The sequence below is a fragment of the Strigops habroptila genome, chromosome 4 (assembly GCF_004027225.2).
Source record: "Strigops habroptila isolate Jane chromosome 4, bStrHab1.2.pri, whole genome shotgun sequence".
NCBI classification, from domain to species: domain Eukaryota; kingdom Metazoa; phylum Chordata; class Aves; order Psittaciformes; family Psittacidae; genus Strigops; species Strigops habroptila.
The window spans coordinates 34,265,096-34,286,945 of NC_046358.1; the positions used below are offsets into that span (position 1 = coordinate 34,265,096).

General features: G+C 41.1%; 1 protein-coding gene across 39 annotated transcripts in view; it reads right to left on the reverse strand.

Annotated features, from left to right (window-relative positions):
- NRXN3 (neurexin 3) overlaps window positions 1–21,850 on the reverse strand; it is a 997,539-nt gene that overhangs the window by 683,048 nt on the left and 292,641 nt on the right. For all 39 annotated transcript variants that reach the window (XR_003991147.1, XR_003991145.1, XR_003991143.1 and 36 more), the window contains one exon: window positions 2,738–3,176. Coding sequence is in view for 32 of the 39 variants with exons in the window: in XM_030484277.1 (XP_030340137.1) it covers window positions 2,738–3,176 (439 nt within the window). In the remaining 7 variants the exon portion in view is untranslated. The remainder of the gene's footprint in view (window positions 1–2,737; window positions 3,177–21,850) is intronic.

Genomic DNA, 21,850 nt, shown 5'->3' on the forward strand with positions numbered 1-21,850 from the left:
GGAAGGAACAGTCACATGAGCTGACATCCCTTCTTTATTAATTTTTCCAAATCCCATGTTCCCAACTCTGTTTAGGTAGATCAAATCCCATAATGAGAAATCAGAAGCATCTAGCCATCTCCTTTCCAGTCACTTAGGCACTTGGTGCAGGGCTAAGGAACAGACCAGAAGACCCCAGTTACTGAGGGCAAAACTGATAATACAAACCAGTGCACTGATGCAACCCTCAACCAGATCTTTCCAGTAGATTTTTAGTGTCTGAGTGGGAGGGACACCATGTGTGTTTGGTAGCCAATGGCCAGCTGAAAACGGTGTCTTGTGTAATCCGCCCAGTGTTCACCGGCTAGAAACAGCGACAGGTTTTGTGGACACTTTGTAGGAGCTTTCCTCAAGGACAGAAAGGTTACAGGAAACTAGGTGTGCATGCCCACGCTGTCTGCTTTTGTCAGAGTAGAGAGAAGGAACAGACCGAAGCATACACAAAACCTAAGGGGACTAGAGGTGCCAGAGGTTATTTGAGCATGACTGCCATGCTTCCCCAGCATGTGCACTCCTGTCTTGGTACGTTGCAGTGGTGGATATTTGGATTTTCAGGCTATTTTACCCATCTCAGCAGAACCTGAAGTTTTGGACTGTTATAGGAATGAGAAGAAGGGGAGAGATGACACCTAATAAAGGCCTGGCTGCTTTAATAATGAGAATTAGAACCTCTAGGTCCTAGTTCATTAAACACAAATGGCTGTTTTGTCACCTACATTAAGTAAGTTCATTATTTCAGTTCAGTTTCTAGATGACAGGCATCCAAAAAAAAAAAAAAGAAAAAAATCTCCAAGAGGTAACTGTTCTCTGGTCCACATGTGGGAGAAAAGCCAAGGACTAAACATTAAGAGACCCTGAACTTCCTTCCACACCTACCAAAAGTACCACTGGATAAGAGTGTTTGATGCTTGCTAAAGGTATGGTGTGAAGAAATCAATGCCAGTATCACGGTTTTCTGGGGAGACAAGACATCAGTCATTAGGACCATTAACACAGCACTTACTGTCAGCAGAAAATGCAATTAAAAAAGAAAAAAAGACAAAAACATAGAGGTGTGTTCATTCTTGTTGAGCAAAGTGCTTTTAATTCAAAATCTGTTACCTCTCATCAGTGTTCAGAACACCACAAACCTCCCTACCAAGCAACAAATAAGTCACTCCTACAGCCTCATCCACCAAGTAGCAATGCAGTCTGTCACAGCCTCTTAGTCCAAATGAATATATGTCCCTCTTCCTAGGTTTTTACAAACTTAAATGGAGCTTCGTGTCATTTTTGTTTCTTTTCCCTCTGCAACTGCTTCTCCAGGGACCAGACAGTCCCCAAGTGAGGAAGCAAAACTGAAGGCAGTACTGAATGCAATTAATTGAGTTTATCCTTGGAAGTTAATTAAATTTTAGCAATTCTAAAGAAATCAAAGCTCCATTTATTTATTTATGGCTTCCTTTATAAAATGCTCCTATCGATGTCTTCAAGAGATAGCAATATATAACAACACATATTAAGTCCTAGTAGAGCACTATGCCAAATACAAAGAAATTCCTCACATCATCAAAGAAAAGACTAGCTTCAGGCAAAGACCTGTTCAAACAGCTAGGCTTTGCATGGTATCTAAAAGTCAGCTCTTTTGAAAACTCAAGGGAAGCAAATTCTAGCACTGAGTTCTCTCTAGTGATGGCAGTCAGCAACTGGAAACATAAAATTATAGACTGAAAGCTATCATGTGGAGATCACCAGAGTAATTCCAAAAGCACTTGCAAATGCAAGCAAAATTCCCTTTGAAGGGACATACAGCCAGGCTTTGAGATCTCAGTGGTTCAGGAAGAATTCAAATACAATTGTTCACATATTCTCAAGATGAAGTTACAGTATTTGATCATTTTGTTTCCTTGAACAATTTTACAGTACATCATGAGTAGGTTAGCTACCACTGGGTTAGATACCTAGCACTAGAAGCAAACAAAATACCTCTTGGTAATTGCATGCTAGGTATATTATTAGTAATAAAACACATTTTTGAAAATTAGAAGCTATGAGGAAACAAACGAATATCCACTGAATGTCGACTCAGATATTAAGATTAGAATTTGGCATCTGAGAGAATAAAGAAACCTAATGGAAAACTACAAGATACTAAAGAAAACAGAACAGGATTAAAATGTTGATTTGTCACTATAATTTTGTCACTGGTTGTGCCTATTACTCTTATTTTCCTTATGACAAGATCCCAAACCCCTGCTCTTTAAAGACACAAGATCCAGGAGAAAATGGTAATATTAGGTCACAGCAATAAGTTTTCAGTTAGTTTTTACTAAGTTTATTTTTAAACAAAAATCCAAAGTAGATTAGTGAGAATTTCTCAAACTAAGAACTAAATAATAATCAGTCTGAAGGATCTTAAATATTACTGTGGCCTACAAAGAGGTCATCACTATAACTGCAAAGATAGGTCCAGAAATATCTAAAGATTGTGAGTAAAATATTACTAGATTGCCCCTGTGATATGCTATCCAAAGTTTATACTAAGCATTTAATGAAAACCTAGCCATTCACATCTTTGCTTTGCTGGATAAACACCACAAGATGTTTTCATAAGAAGGTGACTCATATCTAACAGGTCTTGAAGGTTCTCAGAATTAATACACAGCCCTAGGTCTTGATCTGAAAGATGAATTCACTTGAGAAAAAGTCATGACTCTACCTGATCTTCCATCTCGTTGAATATCCACATGATACCACTCTCCATCATTGGCTTTTTTCTGGGTGGCCTTGACTTTAATGGTCCCAGAGCCCATGTCCAGCAACAAGTAGAGGTTTCCATCTAGAAGCTCAACTGCAAAGAAGTCTACCTTTGTATTTTTCTGGCTCCTGGCATCTTTCCTTTCCTGAGGCTTGCCATGGGTGAAAAGGATCAGTCCATTGGGCTCAGTGGTCCGGAAATCAAATGAGATGGAGCCCATCCTTTTGGTGTTCCATTTAGGCAGACTAATGTAGGCCTCAGGTGTCTCAAAGCTGATGGGATCCAGTGTAGCCACATTCTCACATATGAATTTCACTTCCCCGTAGATCTTCATCTTAGTATCACCAATCCGTGCCAAGCGAGACAGCTCCAGACGAATGTCATTATTCTTATAAACAACCTGCCAGACACAAGGAAAAGTATCATACATCAATCCTGCATACAGTACAAATACCCCAATTACTTTCAGCCATGGGAGATAAACTTCTCCCAAAAGGCAGTGGGGAGCAGAAAGGAGACCATGCAAGAGTCTGACATGATGACAGAGGGAGAGAGCACAGCCAGGAGTGTGTATAGAAATGACAGCAATGGGTAGTTTGTGATGACTATAGATCAGATAAGCAGACAGAAGAGAACATTTAACTGAAGGACAGTGAAAACACTTAACTCTACCACAGGCCCACTCTGCTGTAAAAGCTTTTCTACATAAAATACAGCGTGTGTCTGGTATCAAGCTGTTATATTAGCATAAATCCCATACAAAATACATAACAAAATGTAACCCCCATGTCCATCTCTGCTAGCCACAGCAGGGAACTCTGTACCACCACTGTCATTTCTCTATTATTCCTATAAGCCCACATAACTACTAGGAGAGCGAGATGCAAAAAAAAAAAAATCTAAGCAAGTTGCTGTGACTTGTTGGCGATTGCCCTGTGGCTCCTAAAGAGCTACAAGAAAAAAAAAAAATAAACAGACCAAGTAATCTTAGATCACTACAGGCAAAGTTGCTATGGAGGTATCTGCATAGCTCACCTTGCTTCAAGAAACCTATGCTCTGTGGTAACACATTAAAGTCTGTATATATTCAGTGCCTGGACTCTTACTCTCTCTGGGTTAAGGACCGGAGATCTGGACTCTGGGTTGCTACACGGATAGAAGTCAGCCAAGGGAAGAGTCCCAAACAGGCAAGCATTCCCGAGCATGCACAACTTGCTCAGGAGTCCAGACCTCCAGCCCTCCTCTTTCTCACAGGTACAGAATTAATTCCTTGCAAAGAGGACTCCCCTCTGCCCCATGTCATTCTCGCAGAGGCAGGGACTGGAGAAGGCACAAAACTGAAATATTTGTAAACTGTACTTCCTCTCGACCACCTTCCATGCTTCCTAAACCCAGAGCTGGCACATACAGGAAACCAAAGCATTTCTGCAACTAGCATTCAATTTTGATTGGATTCCTGTTCTGCAACACTACTGAAGACTCTGATTTCTTATATGAAGTTATTATTTTAAAATACTTTGTGTCTATTACAGCATACACACACACACACATTGGATTTCTGCTTTCAGAATACTAGCAAGATGAGTTGTCAGCAATTTGCTATGAAAAGAGAAGGGAAAGGAGATGTACATTGTTATTTCTACAAATAGGACAGGAAAGTCAGAGAAATGAGTGTGCAGTAAATATGAAAGAGAGAATGAGGGATAAGCTTCTAAAACAGGTGACCTCAGGATGAAAACTAAATGAAATTACAATTCAACACATTTGTAGCAAGCAAAGAATTTCCAGCTTTCACTAGGCTATTAAAGGAGAATTTCCCCAGCGCAGCCAGCACAGCATCAGATTTTCTTCTTGCAAAGGCAATACACCCTACATCAGAGTGCAAGGAGAATCCAGCTGTTAATTCCCATTTGGAGTCATGGCACAAAGCTGTAGTTCCTCCCAGCAGAGGACAGCATTGAACCACAATAGCTTTTTTTTTGCTCCACTTCCCAATGAAGTGCGCTGCCCTCGCACAGACTTCGAAAACATCAAGTCTATTAGTATCTGCAACAGGAATAAAATATATTTTCAATTTGTGAGACTGTAGTAGTTCCATTCTGTGGATTAAGCATGCCAAATGCTCTCACTAGACAGACCATACACCTCCTTCCAGTGACTCAGCAAGGCTGTGCGTTACAGCCTCCCTCTCTTGACAGACAAGGGGATGCACCTCAGCCAGACACTAGTTCCGAGCATTGCATGCAGTCCTGTCTCTGTATCTCAAAGAAACAGAGGAGCTGAAGGTACAGAGGAAAATAAATAGAACAATTAAGAGGATGGAGCAGGATGTTTTATGAGGATAGCCTGAAAAGGCCAGGGCTCTTATATCTGGAGAGGACTGAGAAAAAAAATGACTGAAGTGTGCAGAAGATGAAGAAGGTTAACGTAGAACTGCTCTTCGCAAATCTGGCAATCACAGAACTAGATGCACTCACTGAAACTTGTAGGTTATCAGTTTAAAAAAAAAAATGGATTTTTAGAAGTACTTATTTACAGGGAGGGTAATGAACTTCTGGAATTTGCTGCCACAGGAAGTTGTGGAAGCAAAGTGCATCAGCAGGTTCAAAAAGAACCAGAAAGATAAATGGACAGCAAGTCCACAAACTGGTATTAGCGAAAAAATGAAGGGACGGACCTCCTAATAATCCTAATCCAATAGCAGTGGATGCTGTGGGAGTGTAAGGGGAATGCACTACTGACAGTAGCCATGCTCACATGCCCACCCTAAATATCACTTGCACCTGCCACTACTGGAGGTAGAATACTGGAGAAACGGACTGACTGTTCTTCAGGCCTGCTAAGGCTTTTCTCATGTTGTTAATAAATGTACGTGTACTGCAGGTTGTCCACAGTTTACTCCTTGTCCCACTGCAGGGAGAGCCTGGGAAAAAGGGCAATTGGAAATGGGTTCCTGTGGACAGAGCCTTTCTACCAGAACAAATATATGGGACTTCCTCACTGGTATGACTTTGGCACAACGCTGCATTTTTGGTTTCACCCAGTATGGAGTCATTCTGGCATTCAAGAGAATGCCAGGCCCGAATGAACTGGGACTTTAGTGGTTTTAACATAGGAGAACTGCCCTTATAGGATACTACTAACGGTTGCTCAAACCATTACTCATCTAAACTGTATCTTGACCCAGCCTTTCCCCCTATGAGAGGAGCAGATGGGTAGCACAATACCCTAGATACAACTGATGACTGGTGCTGGGTTGTATCTAGCTGTCGCTCAGTGATCTGCTCTCAGCAACCTCTGCAGGTTGCTGGCAGAAGGAATATGATCACATACACATGAGCAACTTCCAGCTCTCAGATGAGCCACATACAGGTGACATCTCCCCCTTTCAAGTATTTGACTTGAGTAACAATTCCCATCTCTTCTGGGGAAACACGGAAGGTCTGCTTCCGGATTTATTTAGGGTTTGCTGCAGGCTGCCTTGTATTTCATTAGTCAGACAAGTACCACAGCTGGAGAATCCCAGAGACAGAAGACTTTCAAAAGATCTAGAGAAAATTACATGGAGTTATTTGTAACCCAGAAAGTCACTAACAATGGAGGATCTAAGAGCAAGTTTGAAAGAAAGGACTAAGCAAGCAAGCAAGCACAAAGGAAGACTTGGGGAAGAGGGGAGAAAGGGTGTTGAATAGATACAAGAGTTCTGAATTCAATCTTTTCAAAGAAACAGATCCACCCCAACAAGAATCTTTATGATTCAAGTGTTTGTTGTTCTACATTATTTTCTACTAAAAAAACCCAACCAAACAGAAAAAAAACAAACCAACAACAAACGAAAAACCAACCCCATAACCTATCTTGAGAAATTTTAAAAGCACCTGTATTTAAGGAAAAAATACAAGTGTTCACATAGCTGACTTGAGGTATTGCCAACAGCCACATTTGGACATCAAGATCTTGATGTATAAACCGGAATTCTCAGCACTATAAACAAAAGGATAAAAATAATCCTTGAGTGTAAACCCAAGGTGAATCCTGAGCAGGAATAGAGAGGCAAAGCATCTCTGGCTTGAGCAATGAAATGCTAAGGCAGCTTCTTATATCCGCAGTTCAATTGTTAAACCAAAGGTTCAAGAATGAGAAAAGGGAATATAATTAAATGACTGGAATGCATGTCCCATAGTGAAGAATATTCAAATTCAGTCTGCTTAATAGGTAGAGGTTAAAGGGTGATTCGATTACAATCTATGAGTACCTGTGCAGAAAATGGAATTTGGCAATAGAGGGCTCTTCAATCCATGTGACAAAGGAATAATGGGATCCGGGGGCTAGAAATCGAAGTTAGAGAAATTCACATTTTAAAATATTATGACTTATTTTTACATGAGGGTAATGTGCTATTGAAATAATTTACTACAGGTTACGGTGTGTTCTCTGCTACTGGCAAACTTTAAATTAAAATAGTATCTTGTTTTCCCTAAAAGACATAGTGAGACAGGAATTAATTATGTAGCAAATCAGCCTAGATTATCATAATGGCTCTTTCTGGCCTCATAACCTATGAATCTTTGTGTTTTAATGAAATCAACAGATGCTTCAGTGCAGTTTTCCAAGACAGATGAAACACATCCTTCTCAAATGTTAAAACTGCCTGGCAAAGGAGAAGATGCTCGTGTCAATTCTGGTCTGGCTTGCCACCAATGCTTTCAGGGAGGCTTTTTAACGTGTGTAATCCTACTTTCCATTAAAAATGAAGGCAAGTAAGAAATCTAGGACAAAAACTTGATTCTATAATTCTAAATACATGAGCTTCAAGAACTATTTTCTTCAGAGAGTCACCTACTGCAAGTCAGAGACGAAACATTTTCATGTTTCACTCAGAAATCTGTCTGCCCACAGTTGTACCTATCACCTGCATAACATTCCCTGCCTTGTAGACTCATTTTACCAGCAACCTCTGAACTAACTTGAGTGCTCTTCAGGATATACCAAAATAGTGATTGAAACTCACACTTCTAACTCTAAATGAGACCATAACTGACTCCGAGAGCTGTCCCTCGCTAGGACATAGTCTTCTAGTGCCACTCTGGGCTATGGCTTCCATAACAACTTGGAAGTAAGCAAAGCAGTGAAAACAGTGCCCATAAATTAGTCCATTTTTATCAGATGGCTTTCTGAACAAAGCTCATCTTGCCTGTTTAAATAGAGACAAACCTGAGTTTATCTTTTATCTGATATATGTACCGGAGAAGGTCAAAAGGCCTAAGGGGGTTAAGGATATGATTCCTGCTACAGACATACACATCTACTTTGTAGTTATTCTAGGAAGGAAGGTAGAAAACAAAAAGAAGAAAATGACTAGCAAATGCTAGACACAGAGCATGGAAAAAGTAACCCTCATGCTCCCAATCTTAAAATCACTTTATATTCCAAAAATTACATCAGAACAATGACAAAAGTAAGTTTTTTCCTCTTCCATGAGGATTGCTTCTAAAATCACTTTAACAGAGGAATATTTTGACTGTTCAATGCCTTTGCTTAATGAATTGGATCAGTACAGACGGATGGTCAGGGACAGAATAGTCCAGATACACACAGTCTCTGACAATCTGCAGTAGAATTCCATGACATCCAAGACATTTTGAGGGATAAAAAGATATACAGTAAATTAGGTTTCCATTAAATCTGCTGAGAAAGAAGAGTTTGTTTTAAGCTGAGCTAAACCAAATTGGCAATCTAGTTTTGAGCTTTCTTAAAAATGGCAACTTTGCAGTTCTGAAGCATTCAAGGAATTTCTCTGGCTACACTTATAAGAAGCTTCACTCATGGGTTAATGAGAGCTCTAATCAGATGCCTTTTCACAATGATGAAAAGCATGTCTCTGCAATCAAGCAAAGATGCAGATAGAGAGAGAGCAACAAAAGTGAGAAAAAATTATGTGCTAGACTTAGCCGGTGGCCAATATAAAAATTCCTCTCCAAGTTGGTGCTATTAAGCAGAAAACATGTTTTGTTTTGGTTTTTTTTGTGCAGGCTGGACACAGGCATGCTCCAGAAGAGAACGGCCACTGATAGCCTAGCAAATTAGATGACCATCATTAAAAAGGGCAGTAACCTGAAAGCTTCGTAAGTTTAGGTAGCCAGGAAAAACACCTCTGAAGTTCAGCCAGACTGTTCACCTATTTCACCCTGTGCATCACCAATTGCTTTTATCTATCATGGGCTGCCCTCATTCACCAACTGCCCATATCACCTCCCAGAAGGGCTAACTGCAAGACATTCAGTCTAGAGCCTAAGACTTCCTTAAAGGCACTTGCACTGAACCAGACGAGTTCCTGCAGCTTAATAAATCACAATTTATCAGCTGGTTTACCAGAACTATGTGTTTCTAGCCTGCCCTGACCAGCAAGTAGAAACAAACACATCAGCTAACAGCCCTTGTGTTAAGAACAGACTACATATTCAGCAGTGCAGGGCCTCAGTAATAGTTAACTAAAGCTGCTATGCTTATTTAAAGAACTGCACGCGAACTGTGCATACCTAATCTAAACATATCTGATGTTCCGGTAATGAACAAACACAAGCACCATTCACCACACTGAAGAAGTTAATTTACCTGTCCAAAAAAACAACACAGCAATAAGACTCAAATATGATTTTTGCTATGTTGACTAAAGTAATGCAATCCTACATTTCATCTGAATTACGTTTAACAAAGAACATGTGCTCACCCAGGTAAAAATAGGAATACGGTGAGTAGAATGCTTAAAAAATAAGGCAGAACTGTTTCAAGCTTTCCTAGAAATCTTTTTCCACCTTATAAATCAATTATAGGTTCTTACTAACTTCAACTTTTGTGGAAACCTCCAGAAGAGACAAAGAGATGGATTTAGTTTCAGAAGACTTAAAGAAAATACAAAGGAGTACTCCCTGAAGTAGGATATACAGGAAGAGAAAGAAAAAGGATTCGAGGTGCCAGTATAAAAGGTCTGAAAAGGCAGGGTGGAATTTCAAGTGGTCTAGTGAGAATGTTTAACAGATACTGAAGACACAAGACCCAGTACTTCATTGTGGTCATAACTGAACTATCCTTTAAGCCAAAAAGTAAGCCCTTGCTTCTCATGAGAATTCAGGACATCAGAGTGTGTTCACAGTTACTACAGAGTTAACGCTAACCCAAATCATTCACAGGGTATCCCAGAGCAAGCTTAAACAGATTAAGGCAGATCAAGGTCCATCTTGCTGCCTTTCACCTTGGAACATATCAAGACAAAAAGCAAACAGTTCTATCTATGCCTTTTTGAAATAAGAGCTAAATTTTTTTGCCTTATGACCAAATACATGAATGAAAGAGATTCCAGACTTTAGGGGGAGGGAAAAGTTGCTTAAAAGCTATTTATTGAAGAGTTCTAATATGTGTCTAGAGCTGTACAATAAGTTTTTGCATATACTGAGCCTGCTGCTTCTTGGGTTAGCTATGAATATTGGTAAGTGACTAAAATGTAAAGTACTCTACAGCCTTACTGGTGTTGCATTGCATCATTCAAACTACAGAAAAGCAGGGTTGTGAAATTACATACATCTTAGATTCCTTCCTTTTAACAGGTAGCAGTAAGGACAGAATTTGTTTTTTCACATGGGTAGATTTCTGCATCCTCCATGCGGGGGGTACACTGACTGCTAATTCATTTGGTCTAGTGTTGAAGAAAATCTTGATTTCAAAGGGGATAGCACAGCCTGCAATTGCATCAGGAGACAACCATGATGGGAGCATTAGAAATTACATATACTTTTTTGTGAAAAAAGGGCATGACTGTATATAGGATGGAGAAACCATTATAGCTGCAAAAGAAATGCGGCTGAAGGATTCTGTTAGCCTCAGACACTAAAGTTGTTTCCTCAGCTACTGAAAAGGCACAGTATGGGCAGCAGTAAGATTAAGTGGAATCAGTTGCAGCATGGACTATGATTTAGGGATGAATGCTCTTTTGTGGTGGATGTATCAAGTCCTCTTCTTTCCCTGCTACAGAAACTTCAAGTTCTGCAATAAGTAAAGAAAGGGATCAGAGGAAACAAGGTGTAATTTCTGGATTTCTGAACATATCACTTTTCCACAGATTTTCTAAGCAATGGTGGAAAAGCTACATAACCTCAGTATTTTCGGAAGTATATTCATCACTTCACAGTGGCCAACTTGAGGGCATGGAATTGGTTTTGCAGAAGTGCCCATTAGCAAAAAGCTGTAAGTAAAAACAAGAAGAGATTTCATCTTTAGTGCTAAAGCTAAAAGAAATGCTCTGAGAAATTAAATTTCTCAGTCTGTTCCTAAAAAAACTAGCTGATATTTTGCTAATATTTAGATGAAAAAAGTAACTAACTGATATTTGACAGTAGCAGAGTTCACCTTTGTGTCATGGCAAAGCGCTTAAGGCATTTCACTGTGACTTCAGGTGCACAAACTTAAACTTCCCTCTTGCTTCATGTTCTATTCGACTGCTATTGTGCCTAGTAACAGAGAAAAATAAAAGCTGCAGGACGGAGAAGCCAAGACAGCTAGCTACAATTCTCCTCACTTGTGCACAAGCCACAGACACAGGCGTACCTCATGCTAACTCTGAAAAGCAACTTGTACCTTGGACACGTCTCTGGATATAAGAAGGGCATAGAGGAGATATGTTAGTATTTTACAAATATTCATCCATATAAAGCAATGAGGAAATTTATGTTCTACACTGAGCCTGCATAATACAGAGGTGAAAAGAGACAGAAGAAACACTTAAGAGCTACACACAGAAAATCCTTCATTGGGTGTATTGAATGAAGCATTCTGAAATGTATGGAGACACAGGAGGAGACAATGCTGTACTCTGCTGGAGATCATGTTCAGTGTGGAGAATTGCACTTCAAGCAAGAAGTGGGGCTACTGGAAAGAGTTCTGAAGAAAGAAATGAGAATAACCAGAGATCTTGAAAATAGAAGAAAAATTGAAAGTATTGCTTCTTTTTAACATAAAGAAAACTGCAAGGAGACATTAGAACAGTGTTCAAATACAAAAAAGTCTACTACAAAGCAGAACGAAACAATCTGTTCTTCATACCTATGCTGAAAAGGACAAGAAATAATGGGCAAAAATTACAGCAAGAAAGCTTTAGAATTTATGTTAGGAAAAGCTTTTTTAATTCAAGCACAGTGAAGCACTGGAAGAGTTTGCCCAAGGAGCAACCATGGCTGCAGACCTTTAATTACAGGTTAAACAAACTGCTGTCAAGACTCACATAGATGTCATTGACTTTGTCTTGGGATGCTGGAAGTGGAAAGAATTAAATAACCTCTCATGGTCCATTCAGTTTTATTTTATAAGATTCTGTCTTTTGGGGGATGAGACATAAGAAAGGGGAAATTACTACGTAGCTAAAGACTTTCCTAGTGTTCAATGCACAGAAAGGAAGAATAAACCTTATATTAATACGATCACGTTATCTCACAAATTTGAAGAGCTTAAACTTACAAATGAGCTTCCTAGCTAATGAAGGTTTGACGGCATTCGTAGAGTTTAAAAAAAGGGGAGAAAACAAAGAAATCATCATCACAGAAGCTTATTTACCAGCATGCACTAGCTGACTTCAATTACATTCAGTTCTGTATTGAGCTTATATAGACAATTCACCAGTTACAGAATGCTCTGCTCCTCCCAAATGCATCCTGAAATCTCAGATTTGTGTAGCTTGCACAAGCTAAATCTGTCTAGTTTGGTTCAGTGATGAGTATGTGAGGAAATGATTACTGTCAAGTGTCTTAAGGATTTCATCTCAAAGGCAGAGAGGAATTATTTTAGGATGGCCTCATTGATCATTTAAGGCTTGAACTTTATTACACAAGACACTGAAAACTCTATCAGGCAATGACTTAGCAAATGACACTCTGCAATTTCATTGTATTTCAAATCCACCTAAGGTTGTGCAAGTACAAAAGACCTACCTCAGGAAATAGATCTGTTTAGTATGGCTTGGTGAACGCTTCCATCAGGATGGCTTTCTAACACAGAATTACATTTTCATAACAGAAAATTAGCAATAAAATGCTTCACTTCAAGCCATTGCAACTCAAAACGGCACGCTTAGTTTCATCAAACTTAACAGAAAAGCTTTTGTATGAACTTACCATAACATAAGCAAGTATTTTCCAGGCATTGCATTTATTTTCAGTACTGGTCCTGACTTTTGCCTCTGGTCTGCAGTCCCTAAGGAAATACTTCCACATGATGCAATATCACTGTCCCACCAGACATCACAGACACATGACTGGTTTTGTTACAAAGCAGTTTGACCAAATATGTGGTCCTGTGGGAGAATGGGACACAAGGGCCCTACAGGACAGCTACCACATGGAACTGCACTGGATAGGAAAATACAGTTCTTGTTAAACTGCCTCCAGAGTATTTGGGGTCAGTTCAATAATTAATAGGAAATAATCTGAATCAGGGAATATCAGGATGTTACATATGAATTCATTTCTGAATTTCTGAGGGATTTCCATTAAAAAAAGAATAAATATTACAAACAGCAATGAAAACAAACAGGGACTGGAGGAACCTCCTTTGTGACAAAAATTCTTAATTTCACTCCGCTTTTCATTTCAGTGATAAAATGTGTTTTAATGAGAACACCAATGTTCAAAATCTTGTGTGAAAATTCTGACTAGATATTGTCTGCTTATAGGTATGCAGTTTTTCCCCACTACTATCTTCCCTAGCCAACACGCCTTAAGCTCGCTCCACAAGAATGTCCCTGGCAGGTATAAGAAGGTAGTTCAGTCTCCATATGCCAGTCAAGCATTAGTCTCACCGCCGAAGCTTCCATTGTGCTAGGCAAATTGTGCCAACCACTGTGGTGTTTTCTATGATTTTGTCACTTGTCTAGCAAAAACCAAATAAAAAACCGTTACCACTACATACGGGACAGCACATGCTTAAACGTGAGCATTGCTCAAATAACAATGCGATTAGAGCAAGAAAGGAAGTATTTAGTGGGTTTAGTATTGTATAGACACAGTCCAGAAACTTGAAATAGTATCACTGTAGCAGGATGATGTTACTGTTTGTAGCCAGATGATAGCAGCTGGCTGTGCTGCAACCCATTCACGTGTCTCGCTCCCTCCCCCTCAGCACAAAGGTGGCATCTCCTTCCATCTGCAATGGCAGCCAAGGTAAGCATCATGCCTTTAGCTAGGCTGTCCTCCTGCAAGGGAGCAAAGACTCCAGGTCTGCTGAAGAAGTGCCATGGGCAGGATGGCACTATCCCACAGCTGACACCATAGTGCACTACACAGGTCTAGACAGACTAGGAAGGAGGACCTGTCTCCATACATCTAGACTGAAATACTATGGGTTTCCAAACTTCTTTTTAGCACCTCTCTTGTTGTTCTGTGCAAAAACTTGCCAACACGGGCACCTCTCCCGGGTATTTTTTCTCACTTCTGTTCAAATTCCAAGGCACGGAACAAAGTCCAAACCCTCCACAGGTAGGATTCCCCAAACATTTATCTGCACCAGGCCTTACGTTGTGTGAAAACAGGCAGGTGATGAGCTAAGTATTTGTTTGATAATTTGCTGGAGGGGGCAGAGAGCGTAATTAATTCCCTACCTACAAGAGACATCAAGAGAAAAACACGTATCTTATAACCCCACCTTGATGCTGGAAAAAGAACCAGAAGCATGTTTACATCTTTCTCTTATACGTATCTAAAATCTCCCTCATCTGTGACCTCCAGCTCTACAGCTTCCAGCATTAACAAAAGGAAGGAGAGGGGGAATATTAAAAAATAAATTAAAAAAAAAGTTTTATGCTTTGTTCTGAGTCCCAGTTACCACAATGTCAAGAAGTCTAGTCCATCTACTCATTCAGAAGCCACACAACTGCACCAGTCACAGCTTTAGTGCACAGTGCAACACTGAGACCAACAAATGTAGGCTGGGAATAGAATAGTTCCCCTTCGCCTGCTCATATGGTCTCACCTGGCCTCTGAAAAAAACCCTTACTGGCAAAATCGCTTTCCTAGCCCCCACCATTTTTACAGGTTTCTTGTGGAATAGTATTAAAACAGTGTGAACAGCCCAGTAGTGCTGCCAGAGCCCAACGAGGCTGTTGGTAAAACTTTATTCTTTGCTTTGATCTGGAAGGTGTGTGCATGGAGGAGTATGAGTCCAGCTGCTCCTGGGGGATAAGAGGGAAGGGGGAAGCAGGCAGCATAGCCAGAATGCTGCCATGCAGTAGGAGAGCACTGAGGAAAGCATGTGAAAGGAGAAAGAAACATAGCCAAAAAAAAAAGGTGACATTTTCCAGTGGAAACACTGGAATGAGATGCAGAAATGGGAGACAGATGAGGACCTAAGCATCCCATTCAGCACCAAATTACGCTTCCTTCTCAAAGTAGGTAGCGTACTGCAATCAGGAGTGGGGAGAGCTCTCTGGTAAGGAGTGAGGTCAAGGCTGGAGTCAGCACTGAGCACCAGACAGAAGAGGCAGCTGATTAGCTAGTTCCTGTCACACTGGCCCTGATTCTGCAAAATGCAGAGAGCTCTCAGTACTGTTTTGTCTCTGGAGTGCACCCATCACTATATATTTTTTCGTTTCATTTGAAAAAAATAAAAAGAGAGAGACAAGGTAGGCTTTTCCCCAAAGGGAGCAGGAAATAATACATCTCTCCATTCTAGAAACATTTTCCATAAGAAATTCCTCCAGAGCATTTTAAGTTACTCTGTGAATATTAGTGTCTTAACATTAATCCATTGTATTATCTCCAGCTCCCCCATTAAGAGCCACTATCCCCAATTTACAGAAAGAGTAAAACAAAGAGAACTGAATATTCCTTGCCAATTCATACAGCAAGTCAACAGACCATCAGAAAGAATGTCTCTTCTTCCTAATCACTACCCTATGCCTAAGGAAAAGCTAGAGGAAATGTTCTGGTGACACAGTAGGTCAGTGTAAATTATCTACTTAACCTCTTTCTGCTTTGAAATTCAATAATGCACATATGAAATGGTATTAAACTTTTCCCTCATTTTTTTTACATTTACTTTCCCATTTTAATGCACCCAGGCACAGGGTTCCCATGTCCTCTCTGTGGAGTTTGGTTTCAGATATAAGGGAAATTGATCTCACATCTAATAAAGCTTTTTTGATACAAGCCTAATTTACAGTACTACCTTACATTTTCTGTTTTGTTCAGTATTACCTTACTGCTTAAGGAAGATCTACAGCAGATCTTAAACAGAGCTGTAGAGCTTACATTGTTCAAACACTAACAGGCAGAAAACAAAATCTGCCTTAGCCATTTTTTTGGCCCAAATTCTCCATTTAAATCTTTTAATTCTTTCTGGTTAACTGGACTGTCCATCCACTTTTGTTATTCAAGTCCCAAAAACCTTTCCATACCTTTACTGAGCACTGAGACACTACTGTGGCAGCAGCAAACAGTCTGAGATCATGATGAACTTCCATTTCTGAAGTCACCTTCTTTGGCAAGGGGGAAGGGAGGAATTGGTAAGGAAGTTCTGCTCTTGTTATCACCCAGACCACATTGACCAGAATGATAGAAATGATTGCTTCATCTACATGGCACCCTTAAAGAACCAAGTGTCTCTCCTCCATGGCAGTTCTATTCTCCTTGCATAGAGCAACCACTGCCAAAAATCACAAAATACATAGAAATTAGTCAGCCATTGTTTTTCTAATATACCAAAAAGCTTGACTGTTGACCGCTGAAGGAAAAAAAGACGGGAATAAGAGGAAATGGCTGACATAATCACAAAACCTTAAAAAAAATCCTAGAAGCAAGGACACATATGTATTCCTCAGTGCAGGACTAGCTGCCTGTGTCTAGACATATGATCAACTTACATGCGATATTTGTTTGCCAACATGTACCTATGTATATTTGCATTTACATAAACAGCCATACAACTGTGTATAGGTGCATAAGAAGGCATATGCATTTATACACTGACATACAGATCTGATTAGTGGATCCTCTTCAGGAATCTGCTTAGTCAGGTTCCATGGGATAAAGCCCTAGAGGTCAGGGGGGCCCAATACTGCTGGTCGATATTCGAGGAGCACCTGCTACATGCTCAGGAGTGTTGCATCTTGACTAGAAGGAAGTGCAGCAGGAGGGCCAGGAGACCTCCATGGATGGATAAGGAGCTGCTGAGGAAATTTAGAGGGGAAAAAAGAAGCTTATAAAAGGTGGAAGCGAGGACAGGCGGCCTGGGAAGAATACAGGGATGTTGTCCGGGAAGCTAGGGACCAGGTTAGGAAAGCTAAGGCCCAGGTAGAATTAAATCTGGCAAGGGATGTGAAAGATAACAGGAAGGGCTTCTATAGGTATGTAGCAAACAAAAGACAGACTAAGGACAACATGGGCCCTCTCTGGAAGCTATCAGAACTGGCTATTCTGGATTTGTCCCTGTCCATGGCAGGGGAGTTAGAACTAGATGATCTTAAGGTCCTTTCCAACCCTTACTATTCTATGATTCTATGATTTGGAGAAGGCTGAGGTTCTCAATGACTTCTTTGCCCCAGTCTTCACTGGCAAATGCTCTGATCACACCACCCAAGTCTTGGAAGGCAGATGCAGGGACTGTGAGAATGAAGACCTTAAGGCCCACTGTAGGAGAGGATCAGGTTCAAGACCATCTTAAGAACCTGAATGTGCACAAGTCCATGGGACCTGATGAAATCCATCCACGGGTCCTGAAGGAGCTGGCGAATGAAGTTTCTAAGCCACTGTCCATCACATTTGAAAAATCATGGCAGTCAGGCGAAGTTCCCGGTGACCAGAAGAAGGGTAATATAACCCCCATTTTCAAGAAGGGGAAGGTGGAAGACCTGGGGAACTACAGACCAGTCAGTCTCACCTCTGTGCCTGGCAAAATCTTGGAGCTGATTCTCCTGGAAAACATGCTAAGGCACATGAAAAACAACGAGGTGGTTGGTGACAGCCAACATGGCTTCACTAAGGGGAAATCCTGCCTGACCAATTTGGTGGCCTTCTATATTGGGGCCCAGGAACTGATGGACAGGGGCAGACCAGTTGATGTCATCTACCTGGACTTGTGCAAAGCGTTCGACACTGTCCCGCACAACATTCTTGTCTCTAAATTGGAGAGACATCAATTTGATGGATGGACCACTTGGCGGATAAAGAATTGGCTGGATGGTTGCACACAAAGAGTTGTGGTCAACGGCTTAATGTCCATTTGGAGACCAGTAACAAGTTGTGTCCCTCCTGGATCGGTGTTAGGACTGGTCCTGTTCAACATCTTTGTCGGCGACATGGACAGTGGGATTGAGTGCACCCTCAGCAAGTTTGCTGATGACACCAAGCTGTGCGGTTCAGTTGATACGCTGGAGGGAAGGGATGCCATCCAGAGGGACCTTGACATGCTTGTGAGGTGGGCTGATGCCAACCTTATGAAGTTTAACCAAGCCAAGTGCAAGGTCCTACACCTGGGTCAGGACAATCCCAGGCACAGCTACAGGTTGGGTGGAGAAGAGATTCAGAGCAGCCCTGCGGAGAAGGGCTTGGGGGTGTTGGCTGATGAGAAGCTTAACATGAGCTGGCAGCGTGCATTCACACACCAGAAAGCCAACCATATCCTGGGCTGCATCAAAAGAAGCATGACCATCAGGTTGAAGGAGGTGATCCTGCCCCTCTACTCTGCTCTTGTGAGACCTCACTTGGAGTACTGCGTGCAGTTCTGGCGTCCTCAACATAAAAAGGACATGGAGCTGTGGTAGCAAGTCCAGAGGAGGGTCACAAGGATGATAAGGAGGCTGGAGCACCGCCCATATGAAGACAGGCTGAGAAAGTTGGGGCTGTTCAGCCTGGAGAAGGCTGTGTGGAGACCTCGTAGCAGCCTTCCAGTATCTAAAGGGGGCCTACAAGGATGCTGGGGAGGGACTCTTCATTAGGGACTGTAGTGGTAGGACAAGGGGTAATGGGTTTAAACCTAAACAGGGGAAGTTTAGATTAGATATAAGGAAGAAGATCTTTGCTGTGAGGGTGGTGAGGCACTGGAATGGGTTGCCCAAGGAAATTGTGAATGCTCCATCCCTGGCGGTGTTCAAGGCCAGGTTGGATGGAGTCTTGGGTGACATGGTTTAGTGCGAGGTGCCCCTGCCCATGGCAGGGGGGTTGGAACTAAATGATCTTAAGGTCCTTTCCAACCCTAACTATTCTATGATTCTATCTCTTCACTGCTACTTACTAAGGGCATATGTATGGGTTTATACATATCTGTATACAGTACCTGTACACATGTTGCTATATGTACATACATGCATACACATGTACTCATCTCTCCACCTGTGATTTTTATGCAATGCATATATTTTTCCAGTATAGTAAACTTTAGTGTGCTTATGAGTAGCATTAGAAGAATGCACACCGTCTACAGATGGATCCCCACATACATACATTTTTATGCAGGTGTGCAGCCAACAAACTGCATGTCATTCTGGCAGCTGCTATCCTTCTCTCATCCTGAAGGCAGCTGAAAGAGCAAGAATGTATCTTTTTCTATGAAACGCTCTACACAAGAGTGAAGTAATCATTTCATAGAGAAAATAGGTGAGATTACACCAGAATCCTTGTGACTGTAAATTCAGGCTTTGCATATCCACACCCTAGAAGTAAGATTTCAGTTAAGAAGATGCAACTAACTTTGCTGTATGTGACATTGGGCTGTGTGTCAAATGGGACTTAGCAGGAGCTAAGCATGCTCCTTCATGCATTTCTTTCTCTGTTGCCTTGGCATGGTCAGACCTGAATGGAGCACAAACAAGGGAGGAAGCAAAGCAAATGACAACAGGGGCTTTTAAGTGGCGTATTTCTAATGTAAGCTATCCTGGGTTGGGCGTCTTGTTGCCTGCAGTCCTGTTCTAAGCCCAAACACAATGTCAGCTCTGACTTTCTACTACTTCAAAAAGGCAAAAAAGCAGGGCTGAAGGGAGTGGGGGCGGGAGGGAAAAACAAACAACAAAACACACAACAACCGCATACAAAGCCCTGTGTGCAGAATACAAAGAAACAGATGCTGGAAAGTACACTGCTAGAGAAAATACATCCAGCCCATGATACTTCCCAGCATCACTATGTCTTACTGTTCCCAGGCAGGAATTGTTCTGCTTGGCTCGGGTCCTTCATACATAAGGCACTCAAAAGGAGAGGATTAATGATGATGATCATTACAACACACTGAAAGTGCTGCTGTTTTCTATACTGTACCATGCTCTTTTCTTCCTATTTATTCCCCTAGAACACTACACTTTGAAAGGGCTGCATTTTTCAGCTACCCCACACTTCCCCATTTTGCTTTAGGAGCAATATAAGTAGTAATCAAAACAGGCAAATTATTTCCATAACTCCTCTGTCACTCTGTCAATAGGGTCTGTACAAGTCCTCTGCCCTTGAAAGTGCAAGTATCTCATACTGTTCTGGCACCCACAAGCCTGACACCCCTCATTGCAAACCCATCATTTGCATGCGGGTCTATCAACAGGTATTACTAAGGGTAAGAACTATTTCCGAAGAGTTTCCAAAAGGAAAGAGGGGTTGCAGACATCTGCCTACTAGTTCTCACAACGCCACAGAGAAGCCCGAAGTCCTGATCTGCTTTTTCTGTACTGTGCTACTAACTAGGTTTGTCCTTACTAGGCTAACATGCCTCTTTAATACAGATCATCAGCTTCTTGCCCCATTCTTCCTTGCTTGCATAGAAGTATTATATCCCAGAAAGTCAAACACTTAAATTAGTTTGAAGCAAGAGAATAAATCCCCTTGTATTAATCACATCCTGCAAAGTTTGCCTGCGCGTTCCTGTAAGAGGTATAAGATACGTAACACTGCTTTCTAAAAACAAGTTTCATTTTCCTGGCTGAACGTAAAATGTGTGACAGTAATGGAACATTACAATCACATTATTATTACTATTACTATTATTATTACACATTGGAAACACTGGTGTGGTTGGGAAAAGCAAGGAGGTAGCAAGCAGAAGTTGAAGGTATTTCTCTGACACTGAGAAGCAGAAGGATCATCTTGTACCACTTTCCAAAAAACTTAGGACTGGAGGTTCATTCCAATGCCCCAGGAACCCTTGGGTGAATGAAAAATAAGAGAAGAGGAAATATGCAAGCAGGCACATTTTACTTTAAGCCTTGCTTCTGATTTTATGGAAGAAGTGTTATTAATAAAGCTTTCCAGGTGCCACAGAAAGACAGAGGCAGCACGCTGGGGAAAGGGCCACTGACAAAGTTGCAGTGCCAGCGTGGCTGAACTACAACCACTGAGCAGCTCCCAGCTACTGAAAAGCAGTCTTGACACCTAAGATGATTTCTGGAAAAGGACAAAAAGATATCTAAAATTCAGTTTACTTATCATTCTGACATATAATAATACATACTCAGACAAATTCTCATTTCAGTTCAGCCCAGTGCTAGAGTATAGATTTAGGATCAAAGACTGTAAGTAACTCTCACACAATGGGAACCGTATCTAAGCCTTGCAAAAAAGAGCATGTGTGTCTTGGTGCATAACCAATTGAACATGAAATGCCTTTGTAAAGCAGTTGCTAAGAGGGCTAATGTGATTCTTCAGTGTTTAAGCAGAAAACTATCAAGAAAGTACAGAGAAAAGACACTGACTACGTATATAGTATTAGTGAAACCATTTAATAATACTGTGGCCTCTTATCTTGCTTCTGCTTTTAAAAAGATGTTAAAAACTTCAAAGAGCACAGAAAAGTACTGCAGTGATTTCAAGTCTCTGTCTATGCTAGGTGAGCTATCCAATGAATTCCACCAGTTCCACCCAAAGGTAGATTATAAGCTGATCCAAATCCACATGCTATAGGAATCTGCACTGGGAGAAGTTCTCTCATAGAGAAGGTCTGCTTGAATTCTGGACACAAAAGCATAATCATATAAGGTGGCTAGCCAAATCACAACTATTCAGTTTGGGAGTAATGTGCAATGTTTCCTAGTGATCTAATTAACCAATGAAGTCTTTAAAA